The following is a 21,718-nucleotide window of genomic DNA, read 5'->3' on the forward strand; positions in this document are numbered from 1 at the left end:
AACCAATCTCGCCTTGAACCTAACATCTTCCACTTCAGAAATTCCCTCTTTCTTTCGGTAGACCCACTTGCATCCAACTGTCCTCTTCCCCTTTTGTCTTTTCACTAAGACCCATGTCTGATTCTTGTGAAGAGACTCCATCTCTTCAGTCATGGCTAACCGCCATTGTGCGGCATCCTTGCAAGAAGTTGCTTCAATATACGAGGAGGGCTCCAGATCTTTAATCTCTTCTTGTGCAGCTACGAACGCATATGCAATCAAGTTTGCTTGATTTATAAGGCGTTCCGGTTCTCGTGTCTGCCTCTTCTCCCTCCCCTTCGCAATTGTGTATGGTTCATTGACAGCAAGTTCTTCAACGCCTACATCTTCTGACTCATCTTTAACCTGAGTCTCTTGATCCTTTTCCTTGGCAAGCTCCACCGGAAGCTCCACCTGCTCGTTGTTCTTGTTTCCTGAAAACTCCACGGAAACTTTACGGGGATCAAGTATAGAGGATTCATCGAAGGTGACATCTCTACTAACTATAAATTTGAGTAAAGACAAACACCAAAGTTTGTACCCTTTTACTCCATCCACATACCCTACGAATATGGCCTTCTTAGCCCTTGGTTCAAGCTTTCCTTCATTAACGTGATAATAAGCTGGACACCCAAATACTCGTAAGTATGAATAGTTAGAGGGTTCACCTGAACCATACCTCATTCGGAGTCTTAAAGTCAATTGCCGATGCTGGAGATCGATTGACAATATGAGCAGCAGTGTGAACTGCTTCAGCCCAAAATACTTTGGACATTTTGGCTTGTAAGAGCATACAACGAGCCTTTTCAAGAAGAGTTCTGTTCATTCTCTCGGCAACTCCATTCTGCTGTGGGGTATGCCTGACAGTCCTATGTCTTGAGATCCCATGAACCTTGCAGAATTCATTAAACTCTTCATTGCAAAACTCCAAGCCATTGTCTGTGCGAAGATACTTGATTTTCCGCTCCATTTGATTTTCAACCAAAATCTTCCACTCTTTAAATACCTCTTTCCGCCCTTCGATGGAAGTTTAGAAGGACCCCATAAATCTGAATGGATGTAGTCTAGCACTCCTCTTGTCTTGTGTTTGCCAGTGCTGAAGCTGACCTTCTTCTGCTTCCCTAGAACGCAGTGCTCACAGAAGTCAAGCGTGCTGATCTTCTCACCTTCCAAAAGTTTACGATTGCTCAACATCTCCAGTCCACGTGCGCTCATATGACCCAGTCTCATGTGCCATAGTCTTGCCTTGTCATCATTAGATAACTGCACTGTAGATGCATTTGCAGAGCCAACAATGGTGCTTCCGGCCAATGTGTAAAGGCCATTCTCCAGCTTGCCTTTCAGCATGACTAAAGAACCTTTAGTCACCTTCATAGTTCCTGCTTCGCTCATGTACCTGTAGCCTTGTTCATCCAGAGTACCCAAGGAGATCAAATTCTTCTTCAGATCAGGAACATGACGGACTTGTGTAATAGTCCTCACGATTCCATCATGGCAGCGAACCCGAACTGAGCCAATGCCAACTATTGCACAAGTTGCATTATTGCCCATTACTACGGTTCCTCCACTTTTCTCGTAGCTGCTAAACCAGTCTTTTCGGAACGTCATATGCAGAGTACAAGCAGAGTCTAACACCCATTTGTTTTCATAACTACTATTATTATTACACGATGTTGTTAGTACATAATCATTATCAAAATTATGTACCTGTTCAACTGTAGATGCACTCGCCTTTTCCTTGGACTTTGACATTGGGCAATCTCGTTCAAAGTGCCCCTTCTTGCCACAACCCCAACACTCTGTATTCTTCTTGTTCACACGAGACTTTGATCTGTGCTTTGATTTGGTCTTTCCCTGTTGGCTAGTCCGGCCTCTTACAAAGAGGCCACTTGCCTGGTCATCTCTATCTCCTTCAATGTGCCTCCGCACATCACTAGAGTTAAGTGCCTGCCGCACTTGCTCAAGCTTGATAGGCTCCTTGCTATACATCATTGAATTCTCAATATCACGATATCCTGAAGTCAATGAAAATAGCAAAGCACATGCAAGCGTCTCCTCCTCCCTTTTAATTCCTGCAATCTGTAAGTCCATGACAAGTTTATTAAACGCATCTAAATGATCTTGTAACGAAGTACCTGACCCCATCTTAAATGTGTGAAGACGCCGTTGTAACAACATTCTTGTTGTCACTGATCGGTCTTGGTATAGCCCTTCTAGCTTTTCCCACAACTGTTTGGCCGTCTCTTCGGTACCCGTACTCACTTCACAAAGCACGTTAGGTGCAAGGGATAGTTGGATTGCACTCAATGCATCCCCTTCAATCTTCTCCTTGTCGGGAGCTGATATATCCGTAGGATACTTTCCGTCAATAGCATGGATTGAACCTTCCCTCCGCAGTAACGCCATCATCTGGATCTTCCAGATATTGAAGTTGTTGCGTCCATTGAATCTATCAATTTCAAACTTCATGGAACTCATATTTGCTTGTTCTTTCTCCTTGGATCGTTAAAGAATCCTGTCGCTCTGATACCAATTGTTAGCGGAAACGTAAAAGAAAGAACACAAGATTTAACGTGGTTCGGATCAAAATAATCCTACGTCCACCAGAGAACAATTGCCCTTTTAATATTAACAAAGGAAGGGGAGATTTCCCAATTACACTTAAGAGAATTTCTCTCTTAACTCTCTACTCACTACAATGTATTGTATTATTTTGGGATGATTTCTACAAGTGAAGGAGTGCATCTATTTATAGAGGTAAAGACCTCCTCTTGATGTCATTGCTGACATCAAACTACCTCCTCTTGATGTCATGGGTGACATCAAAGGAGGAAGCTTCCTCCTAGCATCCACACCAACTCTTTCCACCAACTCTTCCAATTGGCATGCCATTGTTGACTAAACATAAACCAACATTTTCAGCATGCCATTGTTAACTAAACATAAACCAACATTTTCAGCTTGTAATGCGGGTGCCAAACAAAAAGTCTAAAGTGTTTTGGTCAATTCAACATGGGACAAACAAAATAACGCGACAATTTGTACAATATCCCCCACCCCACACTTAAAAAGAAGACATGTCCAAATCAATATGTAGGTCTATCTCATGAAGACCCGCAAAGGCACATTGAGAATTTTTTGGAAATCACTGATACTTACAACTATCCAAATGTTTCCAAGGACTATGTCAGGCTGACCTTGTTTCCGTTTTCATTGCTGGGGGAAGCTAAAGAATGGTTGCAGAAGGAGCCTGCTAATTCAATCCATACTTGGGATGATTTAGCAAAGAAATTCTTAATCAAGTTTTTCCCCACTAAAAAGACAAAGTCTTTGCGGAGTCAGATTCTTGGGTTCCAACAACGGGATGGTGAAACTCTTCGCCAAGCTTGGGAAAGATACAAGAAATTACTTCGAGACTGCCCACATCATTGTCAAACTGATGAGGTATTGGGCCATACTTTTGTTGATGGATTAGATGAGACTTCAAAAATGAATCTTGATTCTGCTTGTGGAGGTAGTTGCATGGCGAGGCCATATAGTGAAATACAACTCTTGCTAAACAACTTCACTGCCAATGATCATAATTGGCAAGGTGAGGGAGAACCAAGGAGAGCAATGAAACAAAAAGCAGCAGGGGTACTTGAACTTGATGACTTTTCCGCCATGAGAGCAGATATAGCAAAATTGGCGAATCAAATGAATAGAATGACAATGAACCAAACACAACAAATGCAACATGTTCAACAAATGTCGATTTGTTGTGAAATGTGGCGATAACCACACAAGTGACATGTGCCCAACGAATCCTGAATCTATTTATTATGTGGGGCAACAAAGCAGAGGGCCGATGAACCAACAGGCACAATATGGGAACACTTACAATGCAAATTGGAGGAATCATCCTAATTTCTCTTGGGGTGGAAATCAATCAAATCAGAATCAATATAGACCCCAAGGAAATTTTAATCAACCACAAAGGCCACCCCAGCAGGTAGAAGAAAATACAAATGATTTGTTGAAGAAATTGTTGCAAGACAACCAACAACTCAGAATTGATTTTAGAAATCTTGAAAGACAATTGGGACAACTAGCTGCAAATCAAAATACTGGGCCTGCAGGTGCTCTTCCAAGTGATACAGAGAAAAATCCGCAAGTTAGTGCAATTACACTTAGAACTGGAAGAGAATTAGAAGAAGTTCCAAAGAAGAGAAAAGACAAGCCTGTACCTGAGGGTGAATTGATTCCCAAAGCAACACAGGAAGTAAAGAAAGATGATACAATTTCAGCACCTGTGAATGTTCCAAGGCCACCACCACCTTTTCCACAAAGATTGCAGAAAAAGAATGACGATGGCATGTTCAACAAATTTCTCTCTATGTTGAGTCAGATTCAATTGAATATTCCGTTGGTAGATGCGATTCGTGATATTCCAAAATATGCCAAATACATAAAAGACATTGTGGCTAACAAGAGGAGACTGACTGAATTTGAAACAGTTGCACTTACTGAAGAGTGCACTTCAAGGGTCCAAAATAAGCTTCCTCAAAAGCTTAAGGACCCTGGCAGCTTTACTATCCCTGTGAGAATAGGCAATGTTGATGTAGGCCATGCACTTTGTGATTTGGGAGCAAGCATAAATTTGATGCCATTGTCTTTGTACAAACAATTGGGTTTGGGGGCTCCAAAACCCACCACTGTGATGTTGCAACTAGCAGACAGGTCCATAGCTTACCTGGAAGGGGTGATTGAAGATGTGCTACTGAAAATTGGGAAATTTATTTTCCAGGCTGATTTCATCATCTTGGATTTTCAGGCCGATGAAAAAGTTCCTATTATATTGGGAAGACCTCTCTTGGCTACAGGTGATGCTATAATTAAAGTAAGAGAAGGAAAAATGATCATGAGAGTTGACAACGAGGAAGCTGTTTTTAATGTATATAAAGCAATTCAACTTCCTCGGCATTATGAAGAATTGTCTATGATATCTGTCATGGAGATTGATGAACAGCTTATTACCCCAAATGTATATTTGCAGGATTCTTTAGAAAAAACAATTGTGTTGTTTGAGAGTTTGGAGATTAATGATGAGGTTGAGGAGATGAAACATACTTTGAATGCAACATGTGAATATATAAAAGGTTTAAATCCCTTTGAACCTTTGAAACAAGCCAGATGGTCCTCCTCTGAAGCCCTCAGTTGAAGAAGCTCCCAAATTGGAATTAAAGCCTTTACCTTCTCACCTTCATTATGCTTATTTGGGTAGTTCTGAAACGTTACCTGTTATTATTTCTGCTGACTTGTCTGAATTGCAGGAGGAGAAATTGTTAAGAGTACTACGTGAGCATAAAAGAGCAATTGGGTGGACAATGTCTGACATAAGAGGTATTAGTCCAGCTTTTTGCATGCATAAAATTCTCATAGAGGAAGGACACAAGCCAAGCATAGAACAACAACGCCGCCTAAATCCGAACATGAAAGAGGTGGTAAGAAAAGAAGTGATTAAATGGCTTGATGCAGGTATTGTATTTCCAATATCTTATAGCAAATGGGTAAGTCCAATCCATTGTGTTCCAAAGAAAGGAGGAATGACCGTAGTGACAAATGAAAATAATGATTTGATTCCCATTAGAACTGTTACTGGGTGGAGGATTTGCATAGATTATAGAAAATTGAATAATGCCACCCGAAAAGACCATTTTCCCCTTCCCTTTATTGACCAAATGCTTGATAGATTAGCCGGGCAGGAATACTACTGTTTTTTGGATGGATACTTGGGATATAATCAAATTGTTATAGCCCTAGAAGACCGAGAGAAAACCACATTTACATGTCCCTATGGGACATATGCATTTAAAAGAATGCCATTTGGTCTTTGCAATGCACCTGCGACTTTTCAAAGGTGTATGATGGCTATTTTCACTGATATGGTTGAAAGATTTGTGGAAGTATTTATGGATGATTTTTCTGTATTTGGATGTTCTTTTGATGAATGTTTAATGAATCTTGATAAGGTCCTTGCTAGGTGTAAAGAAACAAATTTGGTACTAAATTGGGAAAAATGTCATTTCATGGTACGAGAAGGCATAGTCCTAGGGCATAAAGTGTCCAAGAATGGATTGCAGGTGGATAAAGCAAAGGTGGAAGCAATTGAAAAATTACCTCCACCGACATCAGTTAGAGGCATTCGCAGTTTCTTAGGCCATGCGGGTTTTTACCGTCGTTTCATTAAGGATTTTTCAAAAATCTCATTTCCTTTGTGCAGGCTTCTTGAGAAAGATACATCTTTCAAGTTTGATGATGCTTGTCTGAAAGCATTTGATGAGCTGAAACGAAGATTAGTTACTGCACCAATTATCATTGCTCCAGATTGGAAACTTCCATTTGAATTGATGTGTGATGCAAGTGATATAGCCATTGGAGCTGTTTTGGGGCAGCGGAAAGAGAAAATATTTTGTTCCATTCACTATGCGAGTAGAACTCTTAATCCATCTCAAATGAATTACACTGTTACTGAAAAAGAGTTGCTCGCAGTAGTATGGGCATTTGATAAGTTTAGGTCCTATCTAGTGGGGACCAAAATCATAGTTTACACAGATCACTATAAGGTATTTATTTGCAAAGAAAGATGCCAAGCCAAGGTTAATTCGATGGGTTCTTCTTTTGCAGGAATTTGATTTGGAGATTCGAGATCGAAAGGGAACAGAGAATCAGGTTGCAGATCATTTATCCAGGCTGGAAAATAGAGGCCATGTCACTGAAGGAGAATCAATCAAAGAAACATTCCCTGACGAACATTTGCTTGCCATCACTTCGGATGAAACACCGTGGTATGCTGATTATGTGAATTTCATTGCAAGTGGGGTGACTCCACCAGAATTCACAGCTGACCATAGAGGAAGGTTCTTACATGATGTGAGATTCTACATGTGGGACGAGCCTTTTCTATACAAGCAATGCGCAGATCAATTGGTAAGAAGGTGTGTCCCTGAGGAGGAGATGAATGCAATATTGCATGACTGTCATTCTTCTCTTTATGGAGGTCATCATGGTGGAGACAGAACTGCACAAAAGGTTTTGCAATCAGGTTTTTACTGGCCAAAATTATTTAAAGATGCACATGCTTTTGTTAAAAATTGTGACAGGTGCCAAAGAACCGGAACGATCACGAAGAAGCACGAGATGCCTTTACAAAATATTTTGGCAGTAGAACTCTTTGATGTCTGGGGAATAGATTTCATGGGACCATTTCCGTATTCTAATGGGCACAGATATATTTTGGTTGCAGTGGATTATGTGTCTAAGTGGATTGAGGCCATTGCTCTTCCTACTAATGATGCGAAGATAGTCGTAAGTTTTGTGAAGAAGCACATTTTCACACGCTTTGGAACTCCAAGGGTGTTGATAAGTGATGGAGGAACACACTTTTGCAACAAATTGTTGAAAAATGTTCTAGCAAAATATGGTGTAAGACACAAGGTTGCTACTGCATATCACCCTCAAACGAGTGGTCAAGTTGAAGTGTCAAACAGGGAGGTAAAACAGATTTTGGAGAAAACTGTGAGCGCAAATAGGAAAGATTGGTCCGGTAAGTTAGAAGATGCATTGTGGGCTTACCGAACTGCATACAAGACTCCAATAGGTACTTCTCCATACAGGTTGGTTTATGGAAAAACATGTCATTTGCCTGTTGAGATAGAAAATAAAGCTTATTGGGCTATCAAAAAGCTAAATATGAATATGGACTTAGCTGGAGAAAAAAGAATGCTACAACTCAATGAACTTGATGAGTTTCGGTTGCATGCTTATGAAAATGCCAAGTTATATAAAGAAAAGACCAAGAAGTGGCACGACAAACACATCCAGCATCGTGAGTTTGAGCCGGGTCAAGAAGTTCTCTTGTTCAACTCAAGGCTAAAGCTTTTTCCTGGAAAGCTTAAGTCCCGTTGGGCAGACCCTTTTGTTATAGTAAGTGTAACTCCTCATGGAACAGTTGAATTGCGAAACATTAGTTCAACATGCACGTTCTTGGTAAATGATCAACGAATTAAACACTATTGGGATGGGGACATTCAACGTCACAAAACCTCAGTAGATTTAATTGATGTATAATGCAATATGGCGTCGTGCCGCGACATAAAATAAGGCGCTGGTTGGGAGGCAACCCAACGATTGTGGTATTTGTGAAAATATAATTTTTTTTATTATTTTGTGTACTAATAAATGCAGGTGAACAAGGGCGGATGCTAAGGTAAGAATATATAAAAAAAAAAAAATATTTTCTTCGCGAACTATACCCAAAGACTTTGTCTTTTTAGTGGGGAAAAACTTGATTAAAAATTTCTTTGCTAAATCATCCCAAGTATGAATTGAATTAGCTGGCTCCTTCTGCAACCATTCTTTAGCTTCCCCCAGCAATGAAAACGGAAACAAGGTCAGCCTGACATAGTCCTTGGAAACATTTGGATAGTTGTAAGTATCAGTGATTTCCAAAAAATTCTGAATGTGCCTTTGCGGGTCTTCATGAGATAGACCTACATATTGCCCGGTGGACTGAATCAGCTGTACCATGTACTGTTTAAGCTCAAAGTGACCAGTGATATCAGGCTTCACAATAGCCCGAGTCATATTAGCAAGATTTGGCCTTGCAACTTCTATCACCGGACGCCCTCCATTACCTGCCATCACTGTTGGCTGTGGTTGAACTAAGATGTCCAACGCTCTTTCTGTTTTGTATTTAGCTTCCAACTCTTTCCTTGCCTTATGAAGTGTCCTTTCAATTTCAGGATCGAGAGGGAAGAGATTGCTTGTGCTTCTACTCCTCCGCATTCAAGAGAAGAGCCTGCGTGACACAAACAAAGTGAACTGAAAATTAATGCTTAAACCAATAGCTGATAAAAGCTTAACTCAGTCAAGTAACTAATTTCCAAGTCCCCGGCAACGGCGCCAAAAACTTGTTGCGCCCAAAACACTCACGCAAGTGTACGCGATCGACAAGTAATATAGTAATAAGTAAAGTATCGTTCCCACGAGGACTTGTGATTAACTTATCAACTGATGCAAACTCAAACAATTATCGATTTAAGCTAATTCATTACAAAATACATACATAACCAACTTAAAACTTGACTGGTAATTTAACAATAATACTACACAAAATTACTACACCACGTATACAATTTTCTTTTAACAATTAATAAGAGAGATATTCCGGGGTCATGGGCTTGCTAGAGATCATGCTACGCTTTTAGCTTAAATATAATTTATTGAATTATCTAGGTTATTGATTATAGGGTTAATAATACCCATAAGAATCTGTCAATTTCTTATGCGCCTATTCAAGTTAAATTAATACCTATATTTCTATGGTATTAATATTAACTCAAATGCATTTACAAATCCTATCTCTCAACCAAGCAAGACAATTAAGTATAGTTCTATCTTAATTGCGAATTTTTCACCCGATGCCCAGGATCCGGATCTTGCTCTATTTGATTCTATATGCAATCAAGAATTTCCTTTTTCAAGTTTAACTCAAGATTCGCAAATAGTATTTTACTGTTAGCTACGCAGTAAAATAATTAACAGCAGAATCAAATAAACAACCCATAATGATAAATTCAAGATCATCAATTTAAGCTTCAAACAACATAATCATCTAACACCCATAACCCCAGAATACTTGGGTATTTAGCTACTCATAATTATACAAATATCAACAATAAAAGTCTTAAACATAATATAAGTAAATACAAGAAGAAAGTTTAGAAAAACTCTTTTAGTTCTTGCTTCAAGATTGTAATCCCCTTCTTTTCTTCACTTCAAGATTGAGTCTTCTCTTCACTTTCTCTCTCTAAAATTATTTCTTCCTCTAAAATCTGATCTCTCCAATAATGGAGTTTTTGCTTTATGTAAATTGAGTGGGATAAGAAGGAATTCCAGTTTTACCCCCAAATAAAGTCCCTCCGGATAGGACACGCGCGAACTATCGCGCGAAGTTTGGAAGTTAGCGCAGTAGTTTGCGCGCTTCAGTAGCTCGATTTTGTCCATTTTTCCGTCTCGTCCTTGCGCACACTCGACTCCTAGGGGTTGTTCTTGCTTATAAATCATTCCAATCTCCTCTTGAAAGCATCATTTAGGCTCCTCATCCTGCAATGTATACATATCACAATTAAAGCCTATTTCTCATCAATTGACCATAATATGACATCGGAATATAATCAAGCGGAAGCATAAACAATAGCTAAATCACCTAGATTTCGCCTATTATCAATAATGCCCTAGAGTATTTGTCTTTCCCATTTCAGCAGTTTATGAACTCTCATGGGATTATTCATCAAACATCTTGTTCGTACATATCTCAACAAAATGGGGTAGCTGAAAGAAAGAATAAACATCTTATTGAAACTGCTCGTACCCTACTCATACAATCTCATGCTCCGTTGGGGATGCAGTTCTTACGTCTTTCTATCTTATTAATCGTATGCCATCTTCAGCTATCCAGAATCAAGTTCCATTCTCTGTCCTGTTTCCCCACTTACCTTTGTTCTCTCTTCCACCCTGTGTCTTTGGAAGCACGTGGTTTGTTCATAACCTTACTCCAGGAAAAGATAAGTTAGCTCCTCGTGCTCTTAAGTGTGTATTTTTGGGTTACTCGAGAAAGCAAAAGGGGTATCGACGTTGTTCTCATGACCTCCAGCGGTACCTCATGTCTGCTGATGTTGCCTTTTTTGAAACCCAATCTTACTTCACAGGTCCAGATAATCACTTAAATATTTCTGAGGTGCTACCAGTTTCATCTTTTGGAGATTCAGTCACTATCTCCCATTCATCTTCCTCTATAACTCTAGCTCCACCACATACTGCTCCAGTTGCAGCTCCACCACCTATCTCCAGTTCCACCACCTATAGCTCCAGTTCCACCACCTAGTCCAGTTCAACCTTCTGCAACTCCACCACTCTTGACTTATCATCGTCATCCACGTCCAGCATCAGGCCCAGGTAATTCACGTCCTGCATCAGATTCCGCACCTATTGTGGACTTGTCTCCTCTTAGTCAACCAATTGCACTCCGCAACGTGTACGATCCACTTTTAATCCTAATCCCCATTATGTCGGTTTAAGTTATCATCGTCTGTCATCACCTCATTATGCTTTTATATCATCTTTGTCCACTATTTCTATCCCAAAGTCTACAGTTGAGGTACTATCTCATCTAGGATGGCGACATGCTATGATTGAGGAGATGTCGACAAGCTATGATTGAGGCACTATCTCATCCAGGATGGCGACAGGCTATGATTGAGGAGATGTCTGCTTTACATGCGAGTGGCACTTGGGAGCTTGTTCCTCTTCCTTCAGGTAAGTCTACTGGTGGTTGTCGTTGGGTTTATGCAGTCAAAGTCGGCCCGGATGGCCAGGTTGATCGTCTTAAGGCTTGTCTTGTTGCAAAAGGATACACTCAGTTTTTTGGGCTTAATTATAGTGACACTTTCTCTCCCCGTGGTTAAAGTAGCATCTGTTCGTCTCTTCTTGTCCATGGTTGTTGTACGTCATTGGCATCTTCATCAGTTAGACATTAAGAATGCTTTCCTCCACGGTGATCTTGAGGAAGAAGTTTATATGGAGCAACCACCTGGTTTTGTTGCTCAGGGGGAGTCTAGTGGTCTTGTATGCCGATTGCGCAGGTCACTATATGGTCTGAAACAGTCCCCTCGAGCTTGGTTTGGTAAGTTCAGCACAGTTATTCAGGAGTTCGGCATGACTCGTAGTGAAGCTGATCACTCTGTGTTTTATCGGCATTCTGCTCCTAATCTGCGTATTTATCTGGTGGTTTATGTTGATGATATTGTTATTACTGGCAATGATCAGGATGGTATTACTAGTCTGAAGCATCATCTCTTTCAGCACTTCCAGACTAAGGATTTGGGCAAATTGAAGTATTTTCTAGGTATTGAGGTTGCTCAGTCTAGCTCAGGTATTGTAATTTCACAGTGGAAGTATGCCTTAGACATTCTTGAGGAGACTGGAATGATGGGCTGTAGACTTGTTGACACTCTTATGGATCCGAATGCTAAGCTTCTGCCTGGACAGGGGAGCCTCTTAGAGATCCTACGAGATATATGAGGTTGGTTGGCAAATTGAATTAACTCACAGTGATTAGACCTGACATTTCTTTTCCGGTGAGTGTTGTAAGTCAGTTTATGGATTCTCCCTGTGATAGTCACTGGGATGCAGTTGTTCGCATTCTTCGGTATATAAAGTCAGCTCCAGGCAAAGGGTTACTATTCGACGATCTAGGCCACGAGCAGATTGTTGGGTATACAGATGCTGTTTGGGCAAGATCACCTTCTGATAGACGTTCTACGTCTGGATATTGTGTTCTAGTAGGAGGTAATTTGGTCTCTTGGAAGAGCAAGAAACAGAATGTAGTTGCTCGATCTAGCGCCGAAGCCGAATATCAGGCCATGGCTGTGGCAACGTGTGAGCTAGTTTGGATCAAGCAGTTGCTCAAGGAGTTGAAGTTCGGAGAAATCAACAAGATGGAACTGGTGTGTGATAATCAAGCTGCTCTTCATATTGCGTCAATTCCAGTGTTCCATGAGAGGTCTAAACACATTGAGATCGATTGTCACTTTGTCAGAGCAAAGATACTCTCAGGAGATAGTGTTACAAAAGTCGAATGATCAGCTAGCAGATATTTTTACTAAGTTTCTTATTGGTTCTCGTATTAGTTACATCTGTAACAAGCTCGGTACATATGATTTATATGCACCGACTTGAGGGGGAGTGTTAAGTAGTTAGTCATGTTTAGTGTTCGGGAAGCAGATACCTATTATTATGTAATTACTCTATATAAATAGGGTTGTACAACACTTTAATCAATATAATATTTTTCTCCCGTGCATTCTCACAATATAAGGCAAGACACTAAGGTGTGCGCGTCGTTGCCCGTGAGTTCTATCTTGAATCAATTGGCACTAAACCACACATATCATCGGCAAATAAGTCTATTAGCTGTTAAGGAAAACATTATGTAATATGAATGAATTTGTTACTTTTTTCTTGAATTAGCATATACCCCCCCCCCCCCCCCTTTGTGCAATTTTTTTTTACTAAAACCCACACTTTAGTTGTGCTTTGTGTTTAAAACCTCAATAGACTTGATGCACTTTTAGAGCTTTTCTCCTTTGATAAGACCGGTTGATTGTTCAAAGGTGTGAAAGTAGCTAAGGATGCCTATTTAGAATTAAAGAAAGTTAAAAGTATGTCAAAGGATTTGATGATAGAATAGAAAATTTGAGCTATGTTAAGCAAGTTGGAATTGATACAATTCTTGGTTTAGGGTTGAATGTGTCAACTAGATGGAACTCAACATACTTGATGCTTGAGAGTGCACTTCAGTATGAAAGGCTTTTGCTAGCATACAGTTGATTGGTAGAAATTATGCTTATTCCCCAGCATCTGATCAATGGAGAAGAGTAGAGAAAATATATGAATTCTTGGAGCATTTTCACGAGATACCTAACTTGATTTCTAGTTTAAATTTTCGTCTCCAACTTTTTAATTCAAGTTTGGAGTATTGAATGTATGTCGGAGGAGAAGTCATATAATGAAGATGCAGTTATTAAGGGAATGAGTTCAAGAATGTTTGTTTGATAAGTACTATAGTATGATAATGTAGTACATTTGTACATGCACTTGGAGCAATATGTGATCCTCGCTTCAATTGCAATTCTTTAGGTTTTGTTACTCTTAAGGGGATCCTATTTCTGCGCAAGAGAAGTACGATTAATGAAGAATAAACTGTACAAGCTTTATGATCATTATGTAAATAATCAAATTGGAGCAAGTGCTTTTACTATTATATGTACATCAAATGAAGAAATAAGTCTAGCTGAAGAGATCTAAAGTATTCAGTGTAAGTATTTTACGTTGTTCTTGATAAAAAATTACTCTTCACTTTGTTGTAGATTCTTACGTTTTGATTAAGCAATTATCTATTTCGTCTTATTATCTGCATTTCATGTTTTTAATTTAATAGGAATTTAAAATGTTTGAGAGTGAATTTGCTGGAAAGCCAAATTTAAACCTTTATTTGGATGAATCAAAAGCTTAATTTTGAGAAGTTTCTAGATAATGGATGTTGTTAAGTATTGGCAGAAACATGAAACAAAATATCATTACCATTACTCAAAGTTCCAATTACCACAGTAGCATTTATGGTCGTATTCTCACTAAGTATAGAAGTTGTATCCATCTTGAAATTGTTGAAACTCTTTTTGTTACACGAAATTGGTTGCATGACTTTATTCAGCCTATTACCGGTAATTTCTTCTATCTAGATTTAAATATTATCATTTTTATTTGGTTATTTGTGAATGTTTAACGTATTAGTATCTCCATTTCCATTTGTATGTTGCATAGTTTGATTGAACATGAAGTTTAAGAATAAAAAAAGAGGAATACTTTTGAAACTTGTGTTTTGAATATGTCGTATCATTTGTGTGGCTATAAGAATTTTGGAACATGTGGTCTTAAACATGCCTTAACATTTGTGCGGCTATAAAAATCTTTCATTAAGGGTAAAATGCTTCCAAATTTAGAAATGTACGGGTGAATGCGGGATGCTTCGTGCACCGGGCTACCCCTTTTTTTTACCATCTTTCTCGGAACGAACTAATAAGTTAATACCATTCTTTTTGGAACGGGTTGGAGTAATATTTTATGTGAATTGTAAATGGAGATGAAGCCCTTAAGGCAACTTTATCACAAGATGATTCTAATGTGCTTGATGGTTTTGTTTATGTTACAAGTGCAAGTTGAAGTGAAATAGTTAATCTTAATTTAGGTTTATGTAATTTTTAACTCTCTTTAGGACTTTACGTTTGTAAGTGGGTAAAATCTTACTTTTGTACTAATGATTGATGACTATGAACTGTATCTTTGTGACTACGTTGTTGTTGGTTGTTTTTGGTGATTATGTTTGTTTTTGTGATTGCAAATGCAAGCTTTTCTTTCCAGACTGGAAAAGCTAAGGCAGTACAGAAATTTGGTGTACTTGGACGTAAAGGCTATATGTCATGCTTGAGTTGCAATGATTTTGGGTGTTGTTGATGTAGTTTAGCAGTATGGTTAATCACACTCAAATCAGTTATTGAGTTTCGTGTACAAAGTTTTGAAGTTCAATGCAGGAATAGGAGAAAGAAACAGATAAAAGAATGGAGCAATATTATTTGCACCATGCTGCGGTTCATTATTATGGCCATGATTTTGCTAGTATCATCCAAAAGAATTTACAAACAAAATCGATCCTTAATGCTAGTAAGCAATATGATATGCTAACTTGTTTTGCCCAAATAACAATAAGTTGAAAGGAGAAAAAGTACACATTATCTTTATTTTGTTTGGTCATTGGTTTTGTAGCAAATTGAAAGTTAACAAAAGGTTGTTCTTATGACGACAAAGGCTGGCTTTATTTCATTGAATACCCCCTTGACTATATACCCACAACATTAAGAAAAAGCGTAAAATTTGTAATTTCTCATGTATTCAAAGTTTCATGGTTAGGTAGTCCAATGATGGCTCATTACTGTGCGATTATCCTTTTGATATTAAATGCAGTTTAAGATGGCTCAGGAGTACTTTAAAGTTGCTGAAGGTGGTGTTGTTATAGACGTCAGTTGCGGGAGTGGGTTATTTTCCAGGAAATTTGCCAAATCTGGCGCCTATTCAAGAGTCGTCGCGCTCGACTTTTCTGAAAACATGCTTCGCCAATGTTATGATTTCATCAAGAATGATGAGAGTATCTTAAGCTCGTAAGTGATTTTCTGCCTTATATAGATATCATGTTATTGAAATTCTCATTGGTTAATTACCAGTAAAAAACCCTCACTAGTTGGGAAATCGAATTGTCTCTTAAGGCAAGAAAGATATTATTGATTTCTTTCTCTATAAAAATTTGCAGCAATCTGGCTCTTGTAAGGGCAGATGTTTCCAGATTACCGTTCTTCTCTGGATCAATTGATGCTGTTCATGCAGGTGCTGCCTTGCATTGCTGGCCATCTCCATCCAATGCAGTAAGTTGTTCAAATTTTAATCTTTCCCTGGCAAATTATCCTGTACTTCTTAACTTAGTGAACTACTTCTCAATCCCAAACTAGTCAGGGTCAGCTATATGAATCCTCTATATCTATTCTGCTCCGGCCATTCCATTCCTATAGTGGTTAATAACTTGTCTTTAAAGGTTAATTAGGTGTTTGCTAGGACTAGAGGTTTTCTGAATCAAACACTTAGGCACTAACATTTAGGTCTCGTAACACTTATCTCTACAGCACTAACATTTAGGTCTCTAACCAGACAAAAGGACTAATGCAAACGCCAGACCTGGTATAAGTGTAACCAAAACTAAGTCCTAATCCCAACTAGTTAGTATTGCATGGAAGGATCCTTTGCTTCTATTATGTTCTGTTGTTAGTTCTGATTTCGATAGCTCGTGGGTCCTTGTACTTGTAATATTGACAATATAAGTCTCACATTTTTGGCCAGTTTTTCCAACTTGAGATTGACTTTACGGTAACTTAACCATGTAATTTGGGAAATAATTGGTACATCTGTTTCAGTGGAAGCTGCAATACAAATTGCCCTTTATCTTCTGATGCTGCCAAATTAATTTCTCAGTGAGTCCAAATTGTGAATATCTACCTTCATCTTTTAGGCCTTCCCAATATTATACCTATTTTCAGAAAATGAAGAGTTGTACAATTTTACCATAATTATACTTATGGAGCCATGGGCTCACTTTTACCCTGCATGAACAACTTTTCCCTTTTCTGATATGTAAAAGCCAGAGAGTTTGTGGCCCCCTGTATACACCCTTGTAACGCTTGAAACATATTTACGAACAATTCTCTAATTGATGTCGTCAAGCCAACAGGAGAACTGATTCTGCGGAAAGAAAGTACTCTCTTTGTCTCATTGTATGTGATGGTGTTTGACTGGGTCCAAAGTTTAAGGGTAAAATGAGATGTATAAAGTTCTAAATGTAGAATTGTATCATTCTTTTTACGGAAAAGGGTTCAAAATGCCCCTAAACTATTCGAAAAGGTTTAAAAATACCCTTCGTCCACCTATTGGGCTAAAAATACCCCTCCATCCACCTTTTTGGTTCACTTATGCCCTTTGACCGTTAGCTCAATGCTGAATTAAAAAAAAATTACTTAAAAAAAATATTTTGCAAAATATTTTTATTTTTTTAAACTAATGCACCAGTAGTTCATTAATTTAGTAAAGTCTTATTCTTCTTTTTTTCAGTTTTTTCAAAAAACAATTCAGTTTTTACAAAAAAATATATTTATTTTTATCCAGTTTTTTTAAAGCATTTTTTTTGTAAAAACTGATTATTTTTTTTGTAAAAACAGGAAAAAAAGTTATTTTTAATAAAATATTTTCGTTTTTTTAAAAACTGAAAAAAATATTTTCAACAAAACATTTTCGTTTTTTAATTTTTTTTTCTTTTCATTTTTTTAATTTTTTTGGGGCAGGCTAGTCCGAAAAACGGTTAGATATGGGTTAGTCTTTCTAATAGGTTAGATGTTTTAATTTTGACCAATAAGAAGTTGCCGCGTGAAACTTAAATGCTTTAAAAAATTGAAAAAATTTATTTTTTGAAAATGAAAATATTTTGTTGAAAATATTTTTTTTCAGTTTTTAAAAAATGAAAATATTTTATTAAAAATAATTTTTTTTCTTCAGTTTTTACTTAAAAAAAAAATATATTTTTTTGTAAAAACTGAATTGTTTTTTGAAAAAACAGAAAAAAAGAAGAAGACTTTACTAAATTAGTGGACTACTGGTGCATTAGTTTAAAAAAATGAAAATATTTTGCAAATATTTTTTTAAGTAATTTTTTTTTAATTCAGCATTGACCTAACGGTCAAAGGGCATAAGTGAACCAAAAAGGTGGATGGAGGGGTATTTTTAGCCCAATAGGTGGATGATGGGTATTTTTAAACCTTTTAGAATAATTTAAGGGCATTTTGAACCCTTTTCCGTTCTTTTTAGTATAGTCTAAAAAGGAAAGAGTATTACTCCCTCTGTTCCAATTTATGTGAACCTATTTGACTGGACACGGAGTTTATGAAAAAATGAAGGCTTTTAGAATTTGTGGTCCTAAACAAATCAAAAAGGGGCCCAGGGTATTTGTGTGGTTATAAAAGTTTCTCATTAAGGGTAGAATTGTAAGTTTAAGCTAAATTGCTTCCAAATTTAGAAAAGGGTCATTCTTTTTGGAGCAGACCAAAAAGAAAATAAGTTCACATAAATTGGAACGAAGGGAGTACCTAAATTGGGACAAGGAGTACTACTTTAGAATACCAACCCCGGACCCTAAGAATCTGATAAAGAAAAGTTTTTCTAGAAATGTGAGCTCATTTTAAGGGCAGAAAATGGAAGTGGATAAATATATTGACAGAGTTAGTTGCAGGAAACTTAAGCACCTGGAGCTAGTGGGTAAACAACTTAATCATTTCCATGTCTGCGTATTGTTTTGGTATTGCTAAGACCAATATCTTAGTGTTGATGAGCTATTGGACGTGTTAATTGCATGCTGCTTTTGGTTCTAACATTGGTATTTGGTAGTGATTAGTTCTTATACTAATTCGTAAACTTATAATTTGTCTTGCTGTCGCATAGTTTTGTTTGAATTCTTTGATGCTCACTGAAGTTTGATGATCTCTTCAATGAATGAAGTTGAGTTTACACTTAATGATGCTGTTATTTCTCTGCCAGATAGCTGAAATTAACCGGATTTTGCGTAGTGGGGGTGTGTTTGTTGGTACAACATTTCTTCGAGTTAATCCTTCAGCCCCTACGATATTCAGGGCTTTGGAGCAGGTGAAGTTCGTTTTCCATCTTGTGATTATACAATTTATACTCTTTACTTTTCTCCTTTTTATACTTCGCATGATAGTAATTGGCTATCAGCTTACAATGGCTTACACCATGCAAAAGATTACCTAATAGTTATCATTTGAAGTTTGAACCCTATTAATTTACGATTTTTCCCCAAGTAAATATCCCAAGTGAAGTCAACTCGAAAAAGAACAGCCCGACCTCTTTGTTTAAATTTGATTTGGGGGATAGGGTTGGGCTTAACCTGCAAACAGAATATTCAAGACCTAGTAGTTGGTCTCACTTTATATCGGTTAAAGAGTATAAAGTAGTTACCAACACATAAAGACAACATAAAATTGTTCAGCTTTCTTCCCACTAGAATCCTATATTAGAAGTTGCTCAAAACTAACCAAAACATGCCAATACGATCATCAAGCCCAAAGATGGACCTATGTTTTGAGTAGAGCGGTCACTGGACCCCGTTAAGGCGTTAACCTCGGCAAATGTTCTAGATATATATATGTGTATTATATGTTAAAAAGGATCATATATTTTTCTTGGAACCATTAAGATCAAAAGTCCAATGGGCGCACTGGTTGAGCAATCGGCTCATGTGCCCGCTACCTTCAAATTCTGAGTTTGCCTCTGAATTTTCCGTCAGAGATATGAACATAACTTTCTTCCGTTTGATTGCAGAATGTTGGACGAACCTATAGCTATTTTACGCAAGAGGAGATCGAGGACTTGGTGACAACCTGTGGTCTCATCAACTATACCAGTAAAGTTCAGAATTCTTTCATCATGTTTTCTGCACAAAAACCCTGATCTTTGGCTGGTTAAATCTCATTATTTTCCCTGTTTTGGTATATTCTTAAACTCACTTATGTATCTCAACTTTGTAGATAATAATAGTAAATAGATAAAGTTGATTCAGGCAGTTACCATTGCTGATAAAAACAGTGTACAGTCAAACCTCTCTATAATAGCCTCGTTTGGATAATTTTGGTTGTTATAGCGAAGTGCTATTATCGAGAACATATATTATAACATAAAATGAAAGTTGGTTCCGAAAAATCTTGGCTTTTATGGAGAAGTGTTGTTATATAGGGATGTTGTTATAGTGATGTCGGACTATATAGGGATGTTGACATGCTTTTATAGAGGGGTATAAAATAGCATACATGTAATATGTATCTAGTAGGTTCCCTTAACTGGTTTATTGGAATCTACTTGTATATGTTTATTAGTTGTGAATGCAGCTTCGTAACTCGACAATATCTATACATTGATACTAAATCATTTTCCTTCAACAAGAACCACAAAATAATACTATAAATTAAAGAGAGGAACATCTTTGGTTTGTGGATAGGAAATTAATGATTAGCATATGATTGGATGCTGAAAATAGCTGTTTGTCATTAGTTAGTGACAAGTTTGTTTTGGGAATCAGCATGCTATATTTTTCATTTTTTCATATATTAGGGGATTTCACTTAAAAAAGAAAATATTTTATACTAACGGATTCAGGCCATGGGTTCCAATGCATGAGATCTTGCACCTTAGCGCAATACATTAGAATTTTGAAGCACCACCACGAAAGCTACAACGCATCAACCTGTGGAGCGTTTAGGCACCACTATGTTGTGCCAGCAAGCTACTCCAAGTGTCAAGCTGTCATTATCAGACCACTTACGTGATGTCTAATTTTCATTTATGTGTTTTATAGTGCATTTTTTTTTACTCTCAGTATATAGAGGTTAAACACTAGAAAGTACTATCATATAAGACGTGACTTGGGTCCGCCAACATATTACTGCAAAAAATTAATAATTCCTTCCAATAACTACCATAACTATCGCTTTGTGAACTATAAACGTAAGGTGGTATTGGAATCGATAATTTTCATCTCGTAAAATAAGGTACAAATATTAAAAAAAGAAAAAAAGAAACATGATATAATGTTCGTATAGCACATATTGGAACTGCTCTGGGGATATATCAATGGTTTTGACACAATTACCCATAAAAATAAAATTATTTATCCTTGTCTATCCATTTATTTTTCTACCCATAAACTAATTACATTTCCTACTCATAGTAGTTTTTGTGGGGAATTTTTTCTTTATTCTCCAATTCTTTTTTATTTCTATTCTTCTTTTCTTTTTTCCTTTTTTTCTTTCTTTTCTCCTTTTCTTTTTTCTCATTATCTTCCTTTTTTTCCCTCTTTTATTCATTTATTTTTGCCCAAATCGTATTATTGTTATTTTTACCATAACTTATTTCACACTCAAATTTGACTCCTTTATTTTTTTTCTTTATTTCTTGTTCCTTTTCTAATTCCACGTGATTGCCATGCAAACCTTGATCTCCTTCCCTACAAATAGCAGTACATACTCTACCATTAGCAGTAACACCAACCAGTGATGGAGCAAAAAAATATAATCTACGACCACTAAATCTCCGTATATACTAGTTAGAACAGAAATGATAATAAAATATTGGAAAATGCAATAAAAATATAAGTAGCAAAAAAGACTTCTAGTACCATATGATACCAATATGGTATACATGTATATCAACAGAGTATATATATATATATATACCAACAGAGTATATGATTGCTCTAGAATATTGATACAACTATCTGTGACTATACTATTGTACCAAAACATTAAAGGATACAATAAAAGTATGAGAAAATTACATGCTCGCATTGCAAGCTAAATATTTGCAAAGTAACTTGCTCATTCCATATACTAACAGGGTATATAGTTGTATGAGTCGTTCCAACAATGGCCTATAATTATAA

The 21,718-nt window shown here is 37.3% G+C and overlaps 1 protein-coding gene across 1 annotated transcript in view; it reads left to right on the forward strand.

Moving 5' to 3' along the window:
* LOC104247717 (uncharacterized methyltransferase At2g41040, chloroplastic-like) overlaps positions 1–19,983 on the forward strand; it is a 34,095-nt gene extending 14,112 nt beyond the window's left edge. Inside the window, exons 5-8 of the mRNA XM_009803802.2 lie at positions 15,640–15,833; positions 15,983–16,094; positions 18,805–18,909; positions 19,606–19,983. Coding sequence (XP_009802104.1) covers positions 15,640–15,833; positions 15,983–16,094; positions 18,805–18,909; positions 19,606–19,734 — 540 coding nt within the window. The 3' untranslated portion in view covers positions 19,735–19,983. The remainder of the gene's footprint in view (positions 1–15,639; positions 15,834–15,982; positions 16,095–18,804; positions 18,910–19,605) is intronic.
* Positions 19,984–21,718: the final 1,735 nt, after the last annotated feature.

The sequence above is a fragment of the Nicotiana sylvestris genome, chromosome 11, assembly GCF_000393655.2.
Source record: "Nicotiana sylvestris chromosome 11, ASM39365v2, whole genome shotgun sequence".
Classification (NCBI taxonomy): Eukaryota; Viridiplantae; Streptophyta; class Magnoliopsida; order Solanales; family Solanaceae; genus Nicotiana; species Nicotiana sylvestris.